Source organism: Megalopta genalis, chromosome 12 (assembly GCF_051020955.1).
Source record: "Megalopta genalis isolate 19385.01 chromosome 12, iyMegGena1_principal, whole genome shotgun sequence".
Classification (NCBI taxonomy): domain Eukaryota; kingdom Metazoa; phylum Arthropoda; class Insecta; order Hymenoptera; family Halictidae; genus Megalopta; species Megalopta genalis.
The window spans coordinates 8,210,920-8,232,963 of NC_135024.1; the positions used below are offsets into that span (position 1 = coordinate 8,210,920).

Below are 22,044 nucleotides of genomic sequence, written 5' to 3' on the forward strand. Positions count from 1 at the left end.
ATACTCTCCCGGCGCTAAAAACTTTTATCTTATGTAAATAAAGATGAAATTCGGTCACGAGGAGCGATATCGAACGCCGCGATAAGGGGACTTAGAAAATAACTACCGACTCACTGTTGCGTTTGTTCGCAGCTTAAAATTGGAACGATGATAGACACCGACCGGTTTCAGACGTTTTCTTTCGTCGTCACTGAAATTATAGAAGTGCTTTTATGGAGTGCGATTCAATAAATTTTTCGTTTTGCCTGTATTGAAATGATAGAATTTTTTCATTTAATAGAAAACAATTCGATAGACTTTTTTTCAGACGTTTTCTTCCGTCGTCACTGAAATTATAGAAGTGCTTTTATGGAGTGCGATTCAATAAATTTTTCGTTTTGCCTGTATTGAAATGATAGAAGTGTCATTTAATAGAAAACAATTCGATAGACTTTCTTTCAGACGTTTTCTTCCGTCGTCACTGAAATTATAGAAGTGCTTTTATGGAGTGCGATTCAATAAATTGTTCGTTTTGCCTGTATTGAAATGATAGAAGTCATTTAATAGAAAACAATTCGATAGACTTTTTTCAGACGTTTTCTTCCATCGTCACTGAAATTCTAGAAGTGCTTTGATGGAGTTCGATTCAATAAATTTTTCGTTTTGCCTGTATTGAAATGATAGAAGTCATTTAATAGAAAACAATTCGATAGACATTTTTCTTTGCTGTTATTCAAATTATAAAGGAGCATTCTTGAGCAATGATTCGATAAATTCTTGGTTCCGCTATTATCGAAATTACAGGTGCTCTCATGGACAATGATTCGATAGATGTTCCATTCGGACACCAAATTCCAAATAGATTGAATTTTGTTATTTTTACAACACGGTTTGCGTAGACGCTTTAAATTCTCTCGAGATTTTAATGCAAAGGAGCTCGATATTTTTCTTCGGAATTGAACGAAGTCCGTAATTGGAGGAAGAAGTTCTTCGTTTCAACAATGAGACCTTAGAAATTTGAATTCATAGAGATTCGGAGTACGATGGAAAGAAGTTGGCGCAACTGAATCAGCCGCGACGAAGCGTCGAAGTTAGAAACTTTTGTAATGAAGTCTGATAAATATTAATTGATAAAGTTTCGTCTATAATGGACAGGAGTATCAGGTGTCATCATTCATCAGAAGGCTGCGAAAACTTTTCTATGTACCCAGCATTTGCAATGGAACAAGTTTTAATTGTTATACGGGGTTGAGGAGAGTTTTCCGGTTTAAGTAGAAAAGAAAATGTATTAGTATAATAATTTCTTTCGTAGAACAAAATATATTTGAATCAAAAATAATTAAAATTACATAATCTATTTTCTGTTGTATCGAGACTGTTTTACAAAAATTGTGTTTAATGTTTCCACGATTTTAACTTTTCCGCTAATTCAATACCAAAAATGAGGAATCATTTTCTTTAATACGGATCTATGACGATACTTATACTTGAAGAAAATAAAAAAGCAAATTAGTTCTTCAAAAATTTAAAACCAGGATATCCCCTTAAAGATCAGACTGCACGGAAGTTTAACGATTGAGGATAAGACGGATCTAAATAGGATAGAATAACGAATGGACCTATTTTCTTCTCGACTTGCCAGATTAATTAAAGAGAGGTGGAAGCTAGTAATGTGGCGACCACCGGAGGATTAGTTCCTTCGGCTAATCCTGCGATTCTCCTGCTGTTTCTGAAGGGACAAGGGTCGATAGTGGGCCAACAACGCACAGACATAACGGAGAAGCTGTCGCAGTCGGAACGACTGATGAAGGAGATGTCGCAGACGTGGGAAGAGAAGCTGGTGAAGACTGAGAAGCTGCAACACGAAAGGCAGCAAGCCTTGGAGAAAATGGGGATCAGCGTGCAGGCTTCTGGTATCCAAGTCGAGAAGAACAAGTACTACCTTGTGAACCTTAACGACGATCCCAGCTTGAACGAGTTACTGGTGTATTACCTGAAGGTACCCTACAGATCAGTCTACAGAACTTCTGTTCACAAACTTTCTCCAGTATCTAGTAAAACATTCAGTTCGAAAGCTTGTTTCATTCGTTTCCTTTCCACATCCTAAATTTTAATGATCGCAAGTACTAGAGAGTTCACGAACTTCCTCTTAGTCAAAGACGCAAACTTTTGTCAGCAGCGGCAAACACTGTCCACAAACTTACCAAATCTTCGGCTAAATGGTGCTTCTTTATGTGAAAAATTAGGAGAGGACACTGGTGGGTGGTCGATCCGCGAAACTGGACCAGGACATCCAACTGCACGGTTTGGGTATCCTCCCTGAACACTGTGTGATCACGATAGAGGAGTCCGGGCTGTACATGACGCCGTTGAACGGTGCTAGGTGTTTCGTAAACGGCACACAGGTCGTCGAAAAAACGCCGTTGTTGCACGGCGACAGGATCGTCTGGGGAAATCATCATTTCTTCCGAGTTAACTGTCCCAGGAGCGCAACAGGTACGATCGAGTCTGAACCGAGCTTCCGATTGCGATTTTAAGGAATTACTTAGCGGCTGATCATCTCTCGAGGAATAACCGTGTGTCTTCCGTCCGCAGCGATCAACAGCGAGCCGCAGACACCCGCGCAGAATATCGATTACAACTTCGCGAGGGAAGAGCTGATGCTTAACGAGCTGTCGAACGATCCGATACAGAGGGCCATCGCGAGACTAGAGAAACAACACGAGGAGGACAAACAGGTGCGGCCGCTGACAGGGTTCTTGCAGGGACACATATCGTTGCTTCCCTGAAAATTGTTCTCTTTACTTTCTTCAACTTCCTATTCATTCTTTTTATCATTATTTGAAGGAGTATCTCTAAGATTTTTCTTGATGTAACACAGTTTCTAAGGATCAAGAATTGAAAAACTTTTATAATTATATTACATTAATTTTTATTATATTATAATAATATATTATAGTATCGGATCTGACTAAAATAGTTAAGGAGTATGTTATTAGGTATATCACGTATAACGGTTTAATTGTATGTAATGATTTGAAGTTTATATCAGTTTTATTTTATAATCTTAATTTACTTGACTTTACATTTGCCTGTACTCGAAAGATGAAGAATTTTGTCACATGCAAAATGATTGCGGATAATACTATCCTATACATATACAGCAAGGTATCCCACTTAACTTGAGTTTCATAAATACGTGGCTTATTTTTAGCGTAAAGAGAAAATATTACACGACAAATGTGTTCCTATAATTCTGTTATAGAATGCTCCTATAATCCTATCACCGATAACACCATACAAATTGTCCAACTTTGTCTAATTGCCAATGTTAATTTACACAAATTATACGCAACAACAAATCTGTAATGCGCCCGAGACTCGTGCCAGCGTTATTGTGTTGGCACAATGTGAGAAGCTCGAGAGTCGAGCGACAATGAATTAGTATTAGTGAACTATCCATGTGGGTGCGAAATCACTCGGGCACCGTAGTCGGCATTCAGTAGACCGATTGTTAACAAGGGCTTTTCACTGATCAAAAGGTCGCGCTGGAGAAGCAAAGGCAAGAGTACGAGCGGCAGTTCCAGCAGCTACGCAATATCTTATCGCCGTCGACACCGTATTCACCGTATGTACCCTACGATCCTCTAAGAGGCAGTCAAAGCGGCAAGTTGCCAGCCTGCACGCCGACCACGCAAATGCGCGTCGAAAAGTGGGCTCAGGAGAGGGACGAGATGTTCAAGAGGAGCTTAGGTCAATTAAAGGCGGACATTTTGAAAGCCAACTCCCTGGTGCAGGAGGCGAACTTCTTGGCGGAGGAAATGGGCAAGCAGACGAAATTTAGCGTGACCCTGCAGATTCCGCCGAACAACTTGAGTCCGAACAGAAAGGTATTGTTCAGTTGGCCAGATTGCAGTCGGCACAGTACAAACAGTATATCCATTGCGAAATTAGAATAGTTGTTTGTAAATCGTTGATTTTGTATTTGTATAATTATTTCATGTATCCTAATTGTTTCCACTTGTAGTGTGCAGGAATTAGATTGTAGATTTTGTGCACTTTTTAACTAGTATGAATTAAATGCTTAAGTTACATTCTGTTTAATGAAAGTTTTTATAATTTCTAAGATAATAACGAATTTAAAAGATTTAAAAGAGATTAATTATTTTAACTTTGTTCTGATTTGTGAACATTCTGCAGAAGAATTGAAAAATCTGCAATCTGATCAAAGGCTACTCATTTCTTGTGCATACAATTAACACTAGAACTACTGTAAGCTAAAGGTGGCTTGTTTGTTTTACCATATGGAAATAATAAAGCAGTAGTTTATTGATAAGTTTAGTTAGTAATATCTCACAGAAGTCAAATAAAATATAAAGCATAATTTGAGATGGGGATCCGGTAGTTCTATTGTTGACGCATTCTTTTATTGAATACCGTGGCGATTTGTATTTAGTTCAGTCGCTTTAAGTATTTATTTATAATTTCCTGTATTTTCAGTTGGCTTTCGTTGTGTTTATTTATTTGTGCTCGTTCTGCTTTCGCACTCTTCGGTAAGCAGAGTGTATTTTTCCAGCGGGGCGCGTTCGTCAGCGAACCCGCGATCTTAGTTAAAAGGACAAACATGGGCAGCCAGGTGTGGTCGATGGAAAAACTAGGGAACAAATTGGTCGACATGCGAGAAATGTACGAGGACTGGAAGGATCCGAATAACTGTCAACGATTACCTGGCATGAAGGCAAGTTCTCAGCTCTAAACAACTATTAAAAAAAAAACCAATTGAATCATCAATTTAATAAATGTAATCATAAAGTGTACTCAATGTAACATGAAGTGAGCTCAGCTATTAATATCATGCTAATAAAAATAAGAACCTCTATTTTAAAAAAGATCAAAGACCCAGATCTTCTGAAACATGAACAAAATTATTTCTCTATCAGAATATTTGTCTGATGCGCAGGATGATCAGTATCCGAACTGTACAAAAGCACCTTGAATAAAAAGAAGTAATTAGCAACAAGAACAATACATAATAATTAAACTGTGGATCTTTGCGACTTATGCGAAGATCATCTTCCGTCTTCACAAACAAACGTGATCTTTTCTTTCAATCAGGACGAAGTACCGGGGAAGACGCAGGACCCGTTTTACGAGTCCCAGGAGAACCACAATCTGATCGGAGTGGCGAACATATTCCTAGAGGTCCTATTCCACGACGTCCGATTAGACTATCACACGCCGATCATCAGCCAACAGGGAGAAGTCGCTGGACGACTGCAGATCGAGATCAGCCGTATATCCGGTCATTTCCCTCAGGATCGGATGTGCGAGGCAGCCTCGGAATCCTCGGCCGATTCGACCTCGTCCGAGCCCGAGGACTATTCCGGGTCGAGTCACATCACTTGTCGCGTCACAATCAAACAAGCGACCGGTTTGCCGCTGTCATTGAGTCACTACGTGTTCTGCCAGTACATGTTCTGTGGACACCCGGAACCAATCGTGGTCCCGGCGGTGGACAACTCGGAACAATTGAACCCGAACTGCCAGGCTGGACAGCGGGACTCATTGGCGTTCAAGTTCAACCACACGAATGACTTTGTTGTGCCCGTTACGGAGGAGTTTATGGAACACTGTGCTGGTAAGGAACTCCTTTAACCGCATCATATTATCCTCACAGTTTTACACTTTCATTCTACCAATTGAGTCTTATCTTTAATCTCATGTTTTCAGAGCAATCTCCTATGTTAAGACATAGTAATATCGTCAACATCCTTCTTTATAAACTCTGATAATACTAATCTCATCATTAGACACAGGATACTATAGGCTTTCACAGTTTAACAATAGAGACAATGTGACAATGCCTTCTTTTTCAATATGCAGAGGGTGCCTTGAGTATAGAAGTGTGGGGCCATCGAAGCGCAGGATTCTCCCGGAGCAAACCCGGGTGGGAGGTCGAGCAACAGCTGGCCAAAGCTAGATCCTTGGCTGATCGATGGTCCGAGTTGACGCGGAAGATCGAGCTGTGGGTCGAGATCCAAGAACTGAACGAGCAAGGAGAGTACGCGCCTGTCGAAGTATCCGTGAAACGAAATACATGGACAGGTGTGTACATTTCTAATAAGTTTGCATCCTCTACGTTTTATTCAGTACTCAATCTACTAAATCTTCGTTCGCGCTGACATGACATTTGCACATCATTTGTAGTTAGTAGATGGTAATAGTTACTAAGATTTTGAGAAGTTAGGTCTAGCTTACCTCTATATGCGAATGACTTGAATTGTCGCAGGTTCTTCTAGCGACGCGAACTCAGCATTTTCCGCAGGCGGCATTTACCAGCTGCGACAGGGTCAGCAGCGGCGGATACAAGTTCGCGTGAAACCAGTACAAAATTCTGGAACACTGCCGATCATTTGTCAATCGATATTAAACGTGGCAGTCGGTAGTGTGTCAGTCAGGAATCGCCTTCAGATTCCATTGGACAGTTATCAGGATGAGGACCTGAGCATACTGAGAGAAAAATGGAGCGAGGCCTTGATGAGGAGGAGACAGTACTTGGACCAGCAGATACAGAAGCTTATTAACAAGCAAGGTACAGGAGGCGTTCGTATAACTAATGAATAGACTGCTAGAAGATTATGGTACAGTACTATGGGGACGATACAGCTAACATAAATCTCTCATCTAACGCAGACAAGACAGAACAAGACATGGAACGTGAACAGAGCCTGGTGGATCAATGGGTCAGTTTGACGGAAGAACGAAATGCAGTTTTGGTTCCCGCGGCAGGATCAGGCATACCTGGCGCACCTGCTGACTGGAACCCTCCACCAGGCATGGAACCGCACATACCTGTACTGTTCCTTGATCTCAACGGTAAAGTACCAATTCCTTCTTCACTTATCCCTCATTTCTCTAACTTTGACTAAGACGATAATCTCTCGTTACAGCCGATGATCTCTCAACCCACCAGTCCGGGGAAGAAGTTTCTGTCACGGGACTGAATTCCATCTTGCCCAAGGAACACGGCAACAAATTTTACAATCTGCCAATCATTCGACGCATTGAGAAAGATGTTTGTGCCATCGCTGCTTGGGACTCTAGTATACACGACAATATACACCTGAACAAAGTCACAGATGGTGAGTCTACTATTTTCAGCGAAGTCTGGTATTGAATTTTCAGATGGGATTTAGCTCTAATCTGTGGATACTAATTTTCTAGTACTCTGGTTAAATTTTTAATTATTTAATTTAGATCCAATAAGAGAACCAACGCTGAAGCTGAAGTGGGCAGGTCCAGACTGGTTCAAGCTATGAAATTATAACTCTCGGATAACATTATTTTGTCTAGCTTTGATTGTAGTCTATCTAGATAACCTAGGATGGTGTTATCTTTTGAAAACATGAAAAATCTTGATTTTAAAATGTTTTTCCAGCGAACGAGAGAGTGTTCTTGATCGTAAAGACGACAGTCAGGCTGTCGCATCCGGCGCCGATGGACCTCGTGCTGCGTAAACGACTGAACCTCAACATCTACAAAAGACAGAGCATCAGGGACAGACTGTTCAAGAAGATCGTCGGCACCGACTGCGAGACTCAAACAGGCGTCACCTACGAGGTAGTGTCTAATATACCAAAGGCCAGCGAGGAGCTGGAAGATCGCGAGAGTTTGGCGCAGATTGCTGCCAGTGGAGAGGACAACAGTTTGTGCGATGGAGAAACGTACATCGGTGAGTCTGCTAAATAATCTATGAACTCCGAAACTATATATTTAAGGACGAGCCAATCAGTTTCTATCGTTGAAACTCACCTGACGTGTTTCTGTTTAGAAAAATATACGCGCGGCGTCTCGGCGGTGGAAAGTATCCTAACTCTAGACCGATTACGGCAAAACGTTGCGGTAAAAGAGTTGCTGCAAGCACAAGGTCAACCACTGATGCGCAAGACTGCAAGCGTACCCAACTTCTCGCAGGTACTACTGCCCCTCCGACGTCTTGGACGCACTGTATGCTTTTCGTTTAATTTCATTTTTTTCCGTTTTCTCCTTTTATTTTGCCACAGACTTTCCTTAAAATATGATCTCGTATCTTTTGACGCTGATTTTTATTTTATTTTTATAATAATTATCCTACTGATAAGAATTGATTACTTTTAAAGCGTGAAAGTTTTATTCCTTTTTTTCTGTCACATATGTGCAACTTCGTATGTGAATTCATATTTTCATATAAATTTGTTATTCATTCAATGCTGTTGGAACTAATTTTTACATTGCTTAAATTATTATTAAACTCATTAAATAAATCTGTATATATTTTAATCACAGTTTGCGCCACTAACTTGCGATGTACATAGATCATCAGCAACATTACTTATTCAATCGAATTCTTGCGTCTTATAAAAACCATATTAACAACTCTTGCATTTAGTGGCATGAATTCATTAACTGTAGAATTTTTACAGCAGTCAATAGACACCAGACGTGTTTTTTCTTAAATAAGTCCCATAATGTTTCCAAAATCTTCATTTTTCATCTTCTTCTGTACTTTAAAATGGACGTTAATTGGAGAACGCGTCTGGTACAAGTTTCTCGAATGTATTATACGTCGTTAATGCTTACAGATCATGAGATCCGATACCTCGATGGACTCCCTGAACGTCACCCGATCCGAAAGTGTGACGGATCTCAACAGCGAGTTAAACGGAATGCTGCATTCTCGTCGTGCATCCACCGGTCACACAAGAAACGACGAAAACTTCGTGACCACGCCATCCAAACCATTTGGAATCGGTAAGCACACTTCAAACTCAACTAATCTTTCTATTAGAGACTTCGTAACGCCGAGCTCATCAATGTTACCGTTCTATGATTTCCTAATCGTTTCGATCCTTTGCAGTGGTTCACAGAAATGTTCCTACGCAAGAATCAAATTGATTCGACTCAATTTTATTGATCTTTCGATAGTGTTTCTGCGTGGAATGGTTGCACGTCGAGTAAAATTCTCAATCATCGAATTTTCTTGTCCAAAATTTTTACTTTAATTTTGCAACTCTATTATAAGATCATTGAAGTTAAATTGAATAAATTTCGTCTTGTGCGAATGTTTCTGCGGGTCATTGCGTATGTAACAGTTTTCTAATTATACACAGGTTGTTTTATAATTCATGGCGCAAGAAATAATTACGTTTTATTCAAATAAAAATTGATCTGAATTCGATGCAATGGGCTCGTTTCGGTTGTCACTGTCTATGGAACAATTTTGCTCGCCTAATTACAAGACAGCCTGTACAATTTATCCATCAGACAAAAAGTTTACGGTAGAATGTCGCTTACGAAATCATAGATGATCCGAGATCGAAATCCAATCGGTACACAAAACAAGAGAAAAGAAATAATATAAAAGAGAAAAAGAAATCGATCGAATCTAAACCGAGGATTTATTTTTCAATTGTTCAACACGAGATTCACTCATACATGTCATTCTATCATCCATTAGTTGACTATTCGTTTTGTAGTAATCCATTTGATCGAACTGTATCGTCTCGATTGCAAATTACATATATTACGATAGTATTAATATTATTATTATTATTATTATTATTATTATTATTATTATTATTATTATTATTATTATTATTATTATTATTATACATCTTAATTTCTCAAATCGTTTCTGGCAAACATGGTATTAACACTGTTACTGTTGTTCATAATAACTTCTTTTAACAATATCCAACTGGTACTACCATAAGTACGCCAACAAAAAGGTAATTCTGACGACTTTCCCGCAAGAGGGAATTAATACTTCTTCTTTTTCACTATTTTCGTTTCCTGTTTTCGTTTTTCCGTTTCTCTTTTTGATACGCTCTGCAAGCATTACGATTTTTGGCCATGACGTTGAATACATATTAGCGAACCTAGCGAGACAGTTCACCGTTATTCTTTTGATTTATCTCAGAAACGTTTTTGTTCCATGATATTTTGTTCCGTTCCGCATTCTTGTTCCTGTTGCGTATAGTTGTTGCGCTGCGGCGACCGTTTGTTCTCTGTTCGGCGCAGAGCTTGCTACCGACGCAGGATTTTTTGCTAAATGGATTGCTACGTCACCCGCGAACTTAACAGATCGATCTTTACGTTCGATTAATATTGTTTACACCCCCCCCCCCCCCACCCGATATTTTGTCGATATTTTGTCCGTTATTTTCTTTGGAATCCTCACAAGTTTTTTGTGCGAGTTCATCACTTTGTTCTAATGGATGCAACATCTTAGTCCGCTTTTCGATTACCGATTGAATTATATTCAAACGACGCTTATGATCAATCTTAATGGCACTGTGTTCGACAACCTTAGCCCTTAGATGAAACATTTATATATACTATATATATATAAACGATTTTACGGTATTATATATATATATATCACGTTCACTTTGCCTTGATTCCGCTTTCTTCGATTACATTCGACCGAGGAATCTATGATCCGTTTCTGAAATGTGGCTTATGCAGTGTTTTTTGATATATATAATATATATATATTATCACCTTGCCATGATAGTCACTTTACGATTTTTGTATTGGATATGTTCATTTATTTCGTTCAATAATCGAAGAGAACCATCATACTTCATCTCTTGTTCTCTCGTTTCAACCTTTCTTTTTCCATACCTTGTTTCGATTACGATTCACGTCATCCTTCATTAGCGTTTCTCTCTCTGCTGTCCCGGCGATCGGCGCGATTCGACATCGATTAAATCGTACAATTCTTCGAGCTTTCTTCTCCCAATGCCGGAGAAGATTTGTACTCCGTGTACAAATTGAGTACAATTGTCTTTGAATTAAGAAAGATTTACAACTACAGTAAATTCTCTCCAATTGTCCCTCAGCTTGTAAATGGATATGAACAATTTGGGAATAGAAGACACGATTATTCCAGCCTTGTTTTTATAGTTGTTGACAATCGGCGACTAATCGTATCTCCTCTTCCCAAATTGTCCATTTTTGCTTACAATCTGAGGGACAACTAGAGAGACTTTACTGTACTGGGATCATCGAGAAGAGATTCACGAGACAGTACAGAGGGAAACAATCGTCACTTAGAACAGACACGATCAACATTCTCTCACTGTCCTTAAAAATGTTTGGTAATATCGATCTCCCCTGTTAGCAACTACCACGACACTGGAACTTCGTATTATTCTATTTACAGCTTCTATCATATTGTTATGTCACCACCGCTATGTTCAACTTTTTCGCACAGTTTCTCCGTACCGTTAAACGAATAACTAAACGAACATAACAAGCAAGCGAACCGTACAGCTTCCTAGAGCATCGTGGCCACGTTCGCCGTGGCACGAGGAGAGTTGAGCATGGTACGATACCCAGTTTCTCAGATCCGCCTAGCGTTTTAGCAGCGACACTTAAGCTCCACCACTTATAATGCAGTATCTGAGGCTGTCTAACGAAACTTGAGGGGATGGCGAACTGTAGACTTCGGCGAACACGGTGCCCGGTGGATCTCGATTAAAAAGGGCCACTTCGGGTAGCAATTTACGGAACCGTGCTTCAAGGAACAGAAGAAACGATGTTTGTTGACCTGTCGCAAGTTTGAGACTCGTTCATCGAGCAGAGCAGCTTGCAGCTCGTTTTTATAGTTGTTGACAATCATAAACTATAAAAATGAACCGCAAGGCTCGAATAATCGTATCTCTTCTCCCTAAATTGTCCAAAATGTTCCGCAGAAATATGAAGTCTCTAATTCGTGCAATTATCTTTCCTATAATTAATATAGCATACAAGCGTTCAGTAGAAGTTTGTTATTGAAACGCTTTATTGTGCGGCTTCATTTTAACCAACGATCTATCATAAGTATAGTTCTTAGAATTCTATCCTTCGATGAATGGTTTCTATCGAGAAGATAACATGACCGATGTTGAACGAGAAAACTTAGCTGTTACAATTCAAACTGCAAAATATACTTTTTTCATATAAAAATGTTCGCAACTACGGCGAGGTGTAAATGTGCGCAGGAACAAAGGCGGCGATTGCTATCGCGAATAGCTTCCTTTTGAATGAAATTCTGGAGGCATCGTGTGGGGTTTCGATCGACTGCGATCCGCCATCCCCTCGAAACTAGCGAAGTCCCGTAGCAAAATTGACCGAACGTTGTTTTCTCTTGGACTAATCAATGTATGCAACTTATCTGTTCCTCTGTTTAACACTACGTCTACTACTTCTACAACTATTTCGGCCCACGCAAGGCTCCATTCTGAACTCAGGTAAAATGGAGTCTTGATTGATATTTAATTGATGCCGTACAGGCAGTGACGATGATTAGTATATACATATGTCTCGTGAGTGGTTGAGTCTGTCTGTTGTTTAGTTAACCCGTTTGCCTCGGTGTGTCGGCATTATTATTATTATTTTGTTTTTATTACTATTATTATTACTATTATTTGTGATATATTGGCAATGTTCAGAACCAGAATCACCCCCCCCCCCTCCCATTCTATCGACATCGTTCAGACATTTTTCTCTCGATGTTTCATTTGCAACATCATCCCCCGCTCCACCCACCTCGAGAAACCTTTCATTCCGATTGTCGAGAAAAAGAACGCACACGATCCGTAGCTTACTATCATTTCTTTTTAATTCCTCGGCTGCTTAGCACACTCATGGATCATGGTGCATACAATTTGTACACTGAAAAAGCTATGTTTTGGAAAGACATCGAGAACACGGTATCTCACTTTCTCCGGATTAACACGCTGTTTGAAATGAACGTGTCGAGGTTCCATAGTTTCGGTGGCGAAACGACGCGAGAGTTGGGCGATCGTCAATTTCACTAGTAATCGTAAGCAGAAACTAAAACATATAAGATAATGTTATTTGTGAATTTCACTATCCAGTGAAATCACAATTTTTTCGATTACAGGAAATTCTCCCTAATTTTCCTTCAGTTTGTAAACGAAAATGAACAATTTGCGAAGAGGAGATACGATTACTCGTGGCTCATTTTTTATAGTTGCCGATTATCAACTATTATAAAAACGAGGCGCGAGGCTCGAATAATCTCCTCCTCCCAAATTGTCCACTTTTGTTTACAAGCTGAAGGAAAATTAGGGAGAATTTGCCGTAGTTACACGATTGTAAATAAAATTGGAGATATTGATCACAAACTTGAGGAGTTCCAAGCAGTCACAGATTCTAATCGCACGTAAAGTAGATTAAACGACAGAGATATTTGACAAGAATTAACGTTAACTTGTGCGGGGCCGTTTAACGAGGATTGTCCAACTCGCGGTGTCCGGATCGATTGTTCGTTCGAGACGACATTTGTCAGAGAAACTCGATTCATTGCGAGTCCCATCACCGACACAAAACGCAGCTTACCAATTACCAATAGTTCAAAGAGAGTGGTGATTACGTAGCAATGCGAGCATTTGACGGATCCCCGCGCTTCAGTAACCACAGAAAGCTTTGAGGAACGCCGCTAACTATTTGTCTACGCCGTATGCATTCTAGTTCTGAAGATTGCTGAACGCACTTCTCTCTCTATAGACTTGTTGAACGCTGTTTATTTGCGCGAGCGACGTTACCTTCGCCCCGTTCGATTGATTATTATTGCATGCGAATGCGCCTCTTGTGTTCTAAGCATTGGCAAGTCTGTTCATTGAGTAGCTCCTTCTTTGTTGCACATTGCGCGGCTGTCGCTGCATTTCTACTGGACCGTGGATGTTTATCGGCTGCAATTAAACGTGAACCGCAACTGAATGCACTCGACGCACCATTTCTTCGGCAACCTGTCTTGTCTCTGTTTCTGCTCGAGCTAATAATGATATCTTCGTCGCACACGCGTCTGCAAGATTCGCGAATGTCAATCGCATTTATTCCGATTTTATGCGATTTTTACGTACGCCTCGATAAGTAAATTTAATCAGTAATTTGCCACAAAAGAGTTTTTCTTTTCTAAACGAAATAATCGAGAATGAGAACGAAGAATGATAGCGAGGACACAATAATGAGTTACGGCAAGTGTGAAACCACCTGTATCTTATATCTTGCATTTTATTCGTGTGTCGTATACTAAGTTTAACGTGTGCAGTGAAGACGTCATTGTTACGATTACAATCAACGCTGGAACTATCGGACGAGTCCGAAGGACCAATTTCGTTTTCAATCTTGCAGCTATTAAAATCTTGCGAGCGTTTCATTTGAAGGTAATCTAACGAATGAATTTCATCGGAAAAATCCTGAAATTAGAAACCTTCGGTAGTTGCAGCGTTGAGCATCGATCGGACGCAAACTCGCATAAGCATCCGCAGTTTAGCGTGTACCACGGCAACGCCTGAGGAACGAAGTAGCTTAATTTCGCCCAGTTTCTGCTCAAATCACCAGTTTTGCACAGAGATCATTCTTTCACCGGCACCGTTTTCCGTTTCACTCTGTTACATATTGTCCTCACTTTGTTCGCAACGCGAGCGCATGGAACTTTCTTGAGAAACTTGTGTCGAGCGGAAAAAGAACAGATCTTTGTTTTCCACCCATCTAGAAGACATAGAAACGATTTCAGCGATAGTTCTCGAGCGCCGATGATTCGTACGAGCAGATCGCGTTCGACGAATGATCGACCGTGTGCACACATTTTAATCGGCGTCAAACTTTTAAGAAAACAGTGAGAATCACGACGATAAAAAGATACTACGTTAAGAGAGCACTGTTCGTATACGAGAGACGAGTCGCTTTTGTCGAGTATCTTTTTTTCATACTATTCTTTTTTTCTCTTTTGGTTTCCGTATTACTGTCTCCACCTGTGAATGTGCTGTTGAGCAATATTTTAGAAACAGACGTAGGTTAATTGTATCATATTATATGTGTACATATACTTATACATATACATATACATATTTATATATTGATAGGTTTAATGATGATTTAGGTGGACCCGCTTCTGGGAAACAATTTCAATCGACTTCTGGTTTTTTGTAGAAAAAGTTATCAGTGACCTGTGAATTTCCAATTTTATCCGGAATATATTAAAACGGAATGAGAACTTTTAATATATGGATATTCGTTTCGTTCACTTTTCATAGTCGAAGAATATTTTATTTTGCAATATATTTTAGATTACATATACGTGTGTTTTTCTATTATTTTATTCTGTTACTCGAATAAATTTCTTCGAAATAAATGCAAATGATCTGACAGAAGCTGTGTCCCAAAACGTTAAATAATTTCACTAAATTGCTTTAAATAAATAAAGTAGTAAACGTGTTAGCGAATATGTCGAAAGATACAGATCGATTCACAGGTTACAAAATCTGTCCGAGTACGAATAAACATCCTCGAAAAGATTGAATTGTTTCTCAAAAGAATTCGGAAAAGGGAGACTCTTGTCCGCGAACCTGAATAAAGCAGACCGAGACAGATACGAAAATTCGTTTCCAAAGATTCGTGCGCGCCGGTCGAGAGTTCCCTTTTCTCCAAGGTGAGAATTAGTTTAAAGTCAACCAGAATACGTACGAACAGCGAGTTTCCGAGTAACGTAGCTAACAAGAATCGGTTGTTGCGAAATAGCTGAACTAGTGATGCATGGAGTTGTCGTTTTCGAAGTTAGCCAAGCATGCTCTACGAGAGGATAGTGTTCGAAACAGTATCGAGATCTAGCGAGAACCAAAAAATCTGTTGGATACACGAAGAACCATTGACTTTAAACTAATCGCTGTTGTTTAATATGTTTCTGGCGTATTCACGGCGCACTCTGTCCGACCGAGAAACTACGGACCATGTTTAATATGGATCAGATCGTTCGAGTCGGTCGCGGTGCGCCGTGGATTCGCGACAAAATGGCGAGTTAGAACGTTCCGGCGAGAAAAGCGAATCGAATTGATTCTGGCATCGGAACGGGATCAACGGAATTCGATCGAACAACGCCATTTATCTCGTTGACCCATCGCGGTCTTGTACATTGTTCGACGTGACTGTGTACTCTTTGATGGATTAATTGGATTGTTTCCGTCGATGATCGTCGGGCGCCACCGGGAGATCTGTATACCTCGTGTTGACTGGTTTTTCTCTCACTGTCCGGTGTTTTCAGGCATGATTTCAATGACTGTGTTCAAACGCCTGTTGCGAAAGACAAGCTCTAACAATGGCTCGCCATTCAGAGGAGAGGAGAACGTAGTGTGTTCACATACATACATATATATATATATATATATATACAAATATATATATTTTTTTTTTAGTCGAACGACCAGACTCTTTAACGAGAGTGCCGTGTAATCAGTACGTCTGTATCTCCTTTCAGCGAGACCAACTTTCCTGAATCTGAACCTGAATCTCAACTCATTGACACGTCTGCAACAATCCACCTCTGCCAAGTGTAGGTGACACTCGCCGTGTGGACGATCTTTCAAACCGACTCCATCGAATCTTTCGCAGAAATTTCCGTCTGTCCACTACCATTGCTTTTCGTTGGCGCAAGTGCCGATTCGCCAAATTTTCTTCGTTGAGAATTTAACGCGTACTTCCGCGAAAGCGGCACGAGGAGAACGACATTTGCGACTTCGTCGAGGATTCGAACGGAGAATTCGAAGTCACCGTTCTTCCACTGAAAAATTCGTCCCGTCGAAAACGACGCGGTCAAACGTGAATTACAAATGCGACTGAAACGTTGACGCTTAACGAAGAAAGACGTTTGCGAACTCGTGGAAGATTGAAACGGAGTATTAAAATTTTCTGAAAGAAAAGAAACATCGTTCTGCTGAGAATAAAGTAAAAATAAATGAAGAAATCGCGATGAAACGAATTAGAAATCGCGAGAGCAACTAAAACGCTGTAATGCTCAACGGAGAGAAGGGCACTTGCGAAGTATGCTGAGAAATTGGCGGAATTGCGAGGGATGGATTTTAAACGGAGTTTGAAAGAGTCCATACGATCATTCTCGTAGTGATTAGTAGAATCTTTGGTTTCCTTACTCCTTAGTTCGACCATTTTACGTAGTGTATAGGTATAGACACTGTGTTCGAACCGTAATACATATGTTTTCGTAACTATTCTTTTTCGTTTGGTTACCGAGAGATTCGTAGTTTACTACTCTTTGATTTACTGTGTTTTCTTTTTCGTTTACTGTCTCTATCTCTGTCTCTCTATCTCTCTTTCTCTCTCTCTCTGTTAATTGGAATCGCAGCCACGCTGCGCGAAACGCGCAGCGCGTAGCTCCGTATGTGTTCGATGTTCTATCGCTTACAATAATTGGTACCTACTACGGCTCTGTTTTTATGTTTTACTTGAGGCTGCCTTATATTCCACGTATGCGCTTCCTCTTCTGATACCCTGACACTATATATTGCAACACTCGCTCGCATACCGAATTAAACGATACCTTTATCTACACTGAACCTCGATCATTGAGTGGTCTGGTGTCCACGGTGTTATTCTGTGAATAGTTTTTCATTCGAGATACGCCGCTATTTCTTGCGAATTGAATCGCCTGACCACTTAAGGGTTGACAGACACGGAACCATGTGAAATATAGTCGACGAGTGTCTTGGAAAGGGATCCACTGAACTGCGCGAGTGTGAAGGTACCTCGGATTAACGTTACCGGGTGTCCCATGTCCGCCGGTGAACTAGAGGAGATGATTTTACGTGAAAAAACTAATCGAAAGTGTGGGACGAAGTTCTTTCCTTCGGAGCTTCGTTCTTGGGAAAGTTATGCTTGCAATTTGCCAACGCGGAGCTTCGGAAGTCGGGCAAGTGGAATCTGCCTGCGATGGTCAGACAGTCGGTGTTAGGGTACTCGAGTGTTTCATTTCACCGAGACACGGAGAATAATATTCTAGATGCGTTGTTAATTACACTTTTGAAAACTTGAGTTTATAGTACAGTAAAATGAACAGGTTGAAAATTACTATTTTATAGTAGCAAGCACTGTGGAAATACAAAATTGTTAATCGGTGTTGTTAGTATGTATGTATGAAGATTAGCTCCGTACTAATTTTCTACAGATTGATCCATTCAATAAGTATAAAGAAATCTCATTTATCAAGTGTTGAAGAATACATTGTGTAGCTTGCGAACGTTTGCTCTAATAAGTTCACAGAAAATTGTTTAAAAAAACGATACATAACCGAATAAACTAGTAACAGATTTAAGTAACATCATTATTGCAATACATCTGTAATTAAGTATGATTTGTTAAATTTCTCGAAAGCCGGGGTCCGAAGGAAAAATCTCCGTCCCAAACGTTCCATTGGTTTTTCTCTATGGAATCACCTTCATCTCGTTTGGGCGATCCATTCGATAGGGGAAAAACAGTCGGATACGTGGAATATATACATATATATATATTCTTCTCCGTTTTTGTTTCTTTTTTTTTAGGAACAGCATGGGTCCTTTGTTCGATATTTTGTAATCACAAATCTGTATCAGAACCGACCTGGCACCTTTAGTGTTCTCATCGACCCGGTTACGTAGAATGTATGTCGAAAAAAACCCACGCAGAGAGAAGCAACGATCGTGACTAGAAAACGAAGGAATCGTGATAAGCTGAATCGATAAAAGAACCAAACAAAACGGGACCGAACTGGAAGAGTCGCGTTACTGAAATGTGGCCAGATCGGCCCTGATATTCGAACGCAATCACACTTCTGGAATTTCGTGCGTAATCCACGGTCGTTTCGCTGATCGAACGTTGTTTATTTTAGCATCTCCAAACATGGTGGGTTCTAAGCTGGGTCTGCGGATGACCACGTTGCACGAGGAAACGTCGATCATGGGGAACCAGCTGCCATCGCCAGTCAATGACGAAGAAGAGGAGAAAAGCGACGCCGACTACTCCGAGTACGATTCCTACCAGGTAGTACACGTTCTACACCCTTAACTCCCACTGTGAACACCGAACTGTGATTACTCGAACACAAAGTACCCGAGTATCTCCGTCATCACTGCCTAGAGAAAGTCTGATCCTTTCCAGACGATTTTTAGAGATATCTTTTTTCAGATGGTTAAATCGTTCATCATTGTTTCGAAGAACATATTTCTATTACACGCTTGCTTATCAAATTCTACAAGAATTAGGTCATTTTTAAGAGTTTGTTACAGGGCGACTTAATAATACGCAGCTGAGCACCTTTTTGCAATGTATTCCTTTAACATTATCTACAGTGAGTATCGCTAAGCGTAGGTTACAACGAGAATTTTTCTAGGATACCGAATCATATGTAGGAACGTATTGCAAAAAGCTTCTTAGTTCTATATCTTTTAGTTTTTTTGTAATAAATTCTCTAAAGTGAACTATTTTGGCGTGATTTGATAGAAGAGTAGTTTCTAAAATTGTTATTTTTGAGATTCATTCGGGTGCTTCCTTGTTAGAGTGATATCGAGCTAATTTCTTCTGTCGAGTCTCAAGGACGTGTCCACACGACCTGTTTCTAATATCGCAATAAAAATGTTATTTGTCCATTGCCGAATAATTGGACTACATTTTCCGCTTTATTATAACTTCGACTAACATGTGGTAATTAAGGGGCTACAAGCATATTTTGTGGCTACAGAAATATTCAGAAGAATCTGCTGTATCTATATCGTGCAAAAAAAAAGTTTATTTGTTATTGCAAATAACCAAGACAGATGATTTTTGCCGCTTTCGTCATAAGATACGATGTAAAATTCGGCACGATTCATCTGCTCCGGAAAATATAAAAATAGCGCCACTACTACGTGGTGGCAAAACGCTCAAACTATTAAACAAAATCGATTGTTGATAATTTGTGCAGCAGTTTCAGCATTTCGTCGCCTGTGGGTTTATGCCAGTGACGCCACCTGTGTCAAAATAGTAAATCCTAAAAATTATCATTTGTGAATAATTTTAGCGAACAGTTTGAGTGTCTTGCCACTACCTGACTTGGCGTACAAGCGGCGCTATTTTTAAAATTTTCAGCAATAAATGATTTTAGCCAGCTTTTATATTGCCTCCAAAACTGATTAACAGTGGAATAGACCTACATTTACGTTGGAATAAAACATTGCCAGATAAACAATACTTTACCGTAGTGTTTGGACACGTTCGATCCTAAGAATACTCGCAGAAGCGATTAGTACAATTTAATCTCAGGAATCGTTGCGCACCTAGTCATTCTAAAGCGCCATGTTCGAATAAGCGGAGCGCGACTCTTTTGATCAGACAATACTGAAAAGCATATCACACACGATTACGTTCAGGCAACGGCGAAACCAGTAAAACCACTAACTTCTTCACGCACACTGGATTCTCTCGTCGAACTTCAATCGACGAAGATCAACACGCCAAGCATGAGCAGCAGTGGTTACGGTTCCCAAGCCGTGTCGACGACCAATCTGACCTCCGAGGACTCGTTGTCGGTGAAGTCGATCAGCGTGGACGAGACCCCGGACCTCGAGTATCGAAATCTGCTAGACGCGAAAAAGCCGGAGCGAATGGACAGCTCTCTGGTCGAGGAAACACCTGAGGAGTACATGGGCGAGGTGTCCGCGGCGTTGGGCCACCTGGACATGCTAGGTAACAGCTGCAACAAGGGTCAGTTCAAATGAAATCAGTGTAAATTATAATTGATCTTCAGGAAATAAGCTACGACAATTCTTTGGTTCATTCCGCTCGCGGTTCATTCTAAATCTCTAGATGTACTGTTATATTTATTTCCATAAGATCCACTGTTTAACGATCGATATTGTTCTTATGGTGATCCAGACCGCATCAGGAAGGATTTAGAGGAAACTGGTGCTTATGTGGATCCGGACATAGACAGTCCAGTCTCCTCGACGAAGAGCGACAGCGACGCGAACAGTAGCATAGTGCACTCGAACAACGTTCAGAAGAAGGACACGACCAACCAGGTTCTGAGCAACCGTAGAAAAAGCGACATGGAGATCAGTCAGACGTCGAATTCGGGGGAGGACAGTCCTTTCGAGGGCAACTCGGTTGTCCATACGAAACTGCCGCCGGGCAAGGTAGCATAACTGTTTCAATGATCATTCTATCTGTCGCAGAAAATGGAGATTAATTATAAATTATGGTTTTCGACCAGGTGGTGCGTCGAAGAAAAGCGTCTGCGACTACAGGAAGGCCTACCAGTTCTCAGCACAGGGCTTCATTCCCCATGGTCCGTCCACAGCTCTCGGAGAGCAAAGCTGCAGCGCGACTGGAACAATCAATGCAACCCAACATGCCCTACGAGAACGGTGACAATAGCTCCTCTGAACGAATCGACGGTAGGCTTATTATTCTAGCATAGAAACTCTGAAATAGTTTTTAAGTCTTCTATTGTTCTATTGTTTTCATATCTAACTGCTACATTTATATTTCTCCCGTTTGCAGATGATGTGAGCGACAAAAGTTCAGCCTTCGGGTCGAGACACGACTTAAGCCGAGTCGAGACGCCACTGCCAGATTGGGTAGTGGTTGGCGAGTCGGTCTTGGTTCGTCCATACAGCTATTCTGGCGTCATAGCGTACGTCGGCCCGACAGAGTTTGCTTCTGGCTCGTGGATAGGCGTCGAATTGGACGCACCGACTGGTAAGGCTATACATATATGTACTGCCTGTATACTTATGAACTACATATCACTATATGTATACTTAGAAATTACTTTGTTGCATCTACTTATGACTATTTAACAATTTCACCTCGCACAATTAATTTGTATCAATATTGTCAACAGATCTGTTTAACACCGACATTTCTAAGATGTTTTATAAAAATGATGAGATAACAGCAAAAGTATATCCGGCGAGTGAAAATGTGCTGTTCGTGTTGCAGGTAAAAACGATGGTGCTGTGAACGGGCAAAGGTACTTCACGTGTCGACAGAAGTGCGGAATTTTCGTCAAAGTGGACAAACTAATTCAAGACAAACGAGGCAGAGCACTTAGGAACTACACTTTCACCCTTCCTCAGTCTGCACCGATGCGCAGAAGCGTTAGCAGAGGTGAGAACAATTAAATTCAGACTAAAATACTTACCGCAATAATATAAGTTAAATAAGATGGTAATGCTCAGTAATAGAACATGAAATGATTAGAAGGCTATC

At 40.5% G+C, this 22,044-nt stretch overlaps 1 protein-coding gene across 11 annotated transcripts in view; it reads left to right on the forward strand.

Moving 5' to 3' along the window:
* Window positions 1-22,044, forward strand: part of LOC117217487 (Kinesin heavy chain 73) — a 151,723-nt gene that overhangs the window by 120,156 nt on the left and 9,523 nt on the right. Inside the window, exons 8-28 of one of the 11 annotated variants that reach the window (XM_033465116.2) lie at window positions 1,715-1,978; window positions 2,226-2,475; window positions 2,575-2,717; window positions 3,522-3,869; window positions 4,541-4,717; window positions 5,095-5,617; window positions 5,863-6,084; window positions 6,269-6,571; window positions 6,673-6,855; window positions 6,930-7,121; window positions 7,418-7,711; window positions 7,811-7,986; window positions 8,601-8,769; window positions 9,732-9,746; window positions 16,286-16,360; window positions 18,686-18,837; window positions 20,202-20,535; window positions 20,707-20,966; window positions 21,044-21,227; window positions 21,334-21,531; window positions 21,775-21,942. In XM_033465116.2, the coding sequence (XP_033321007.2) occupies window positions 1,715-1,978; window positions 2,226-2,475; window positions 2,575-2,717; window positions 3,522-3,869; window positions 4,541-4,717; window positions 5,095-5,617; window positions 5,863-6,084; window positions 6,269-6,571; window positions 6,673-6,855; window positions 6,930-7,121; window positions 7,418-7,711; window positions 7,811-7,986; window positions 8,601-8,769; window positions 9,732-9,746; window positions 16,286-16,360; window positions 18,686-18,837; window positions 20,202-20,535; window positions 20,707-20,966; window positions 21,044-21,227; window positions 21,334-21,531; window positions 21,775-21,942 (4,630 nt within the window). Of the gene's footprint in view, window positions 1-1,714; window positions 1,979-2,225; window positions 2,476-2,574; window positions 2,718-3,521; window positions 3,870-4,540; window positions 4,718-5,094; window positions 5,618-5,862; window positions 6,085-6,268; window positions 6,572-6,672; window positions 6,856-6,929; window positions 7,122-7,417; window positions 7,712-7,810; window positions 7,987-8,600; window positions 8,770-9,731; window positions 9,747-12,236; window positions 12,255-16,285; window positions 16,361-18,685; window positions 18,838-20,201; window positions 20,536-20,706; window positions 20,967-21,043; window positions 21,228-21,333; window positions 21,532-21,774; window positions 21,943-22,044 lie in introns of all 11 variants that reach the window. The other 10 variants (XM_076525553.1, XM_076525558.1, XM_076525554.1 and 7 more) reach the window with 10 other exon arrangements.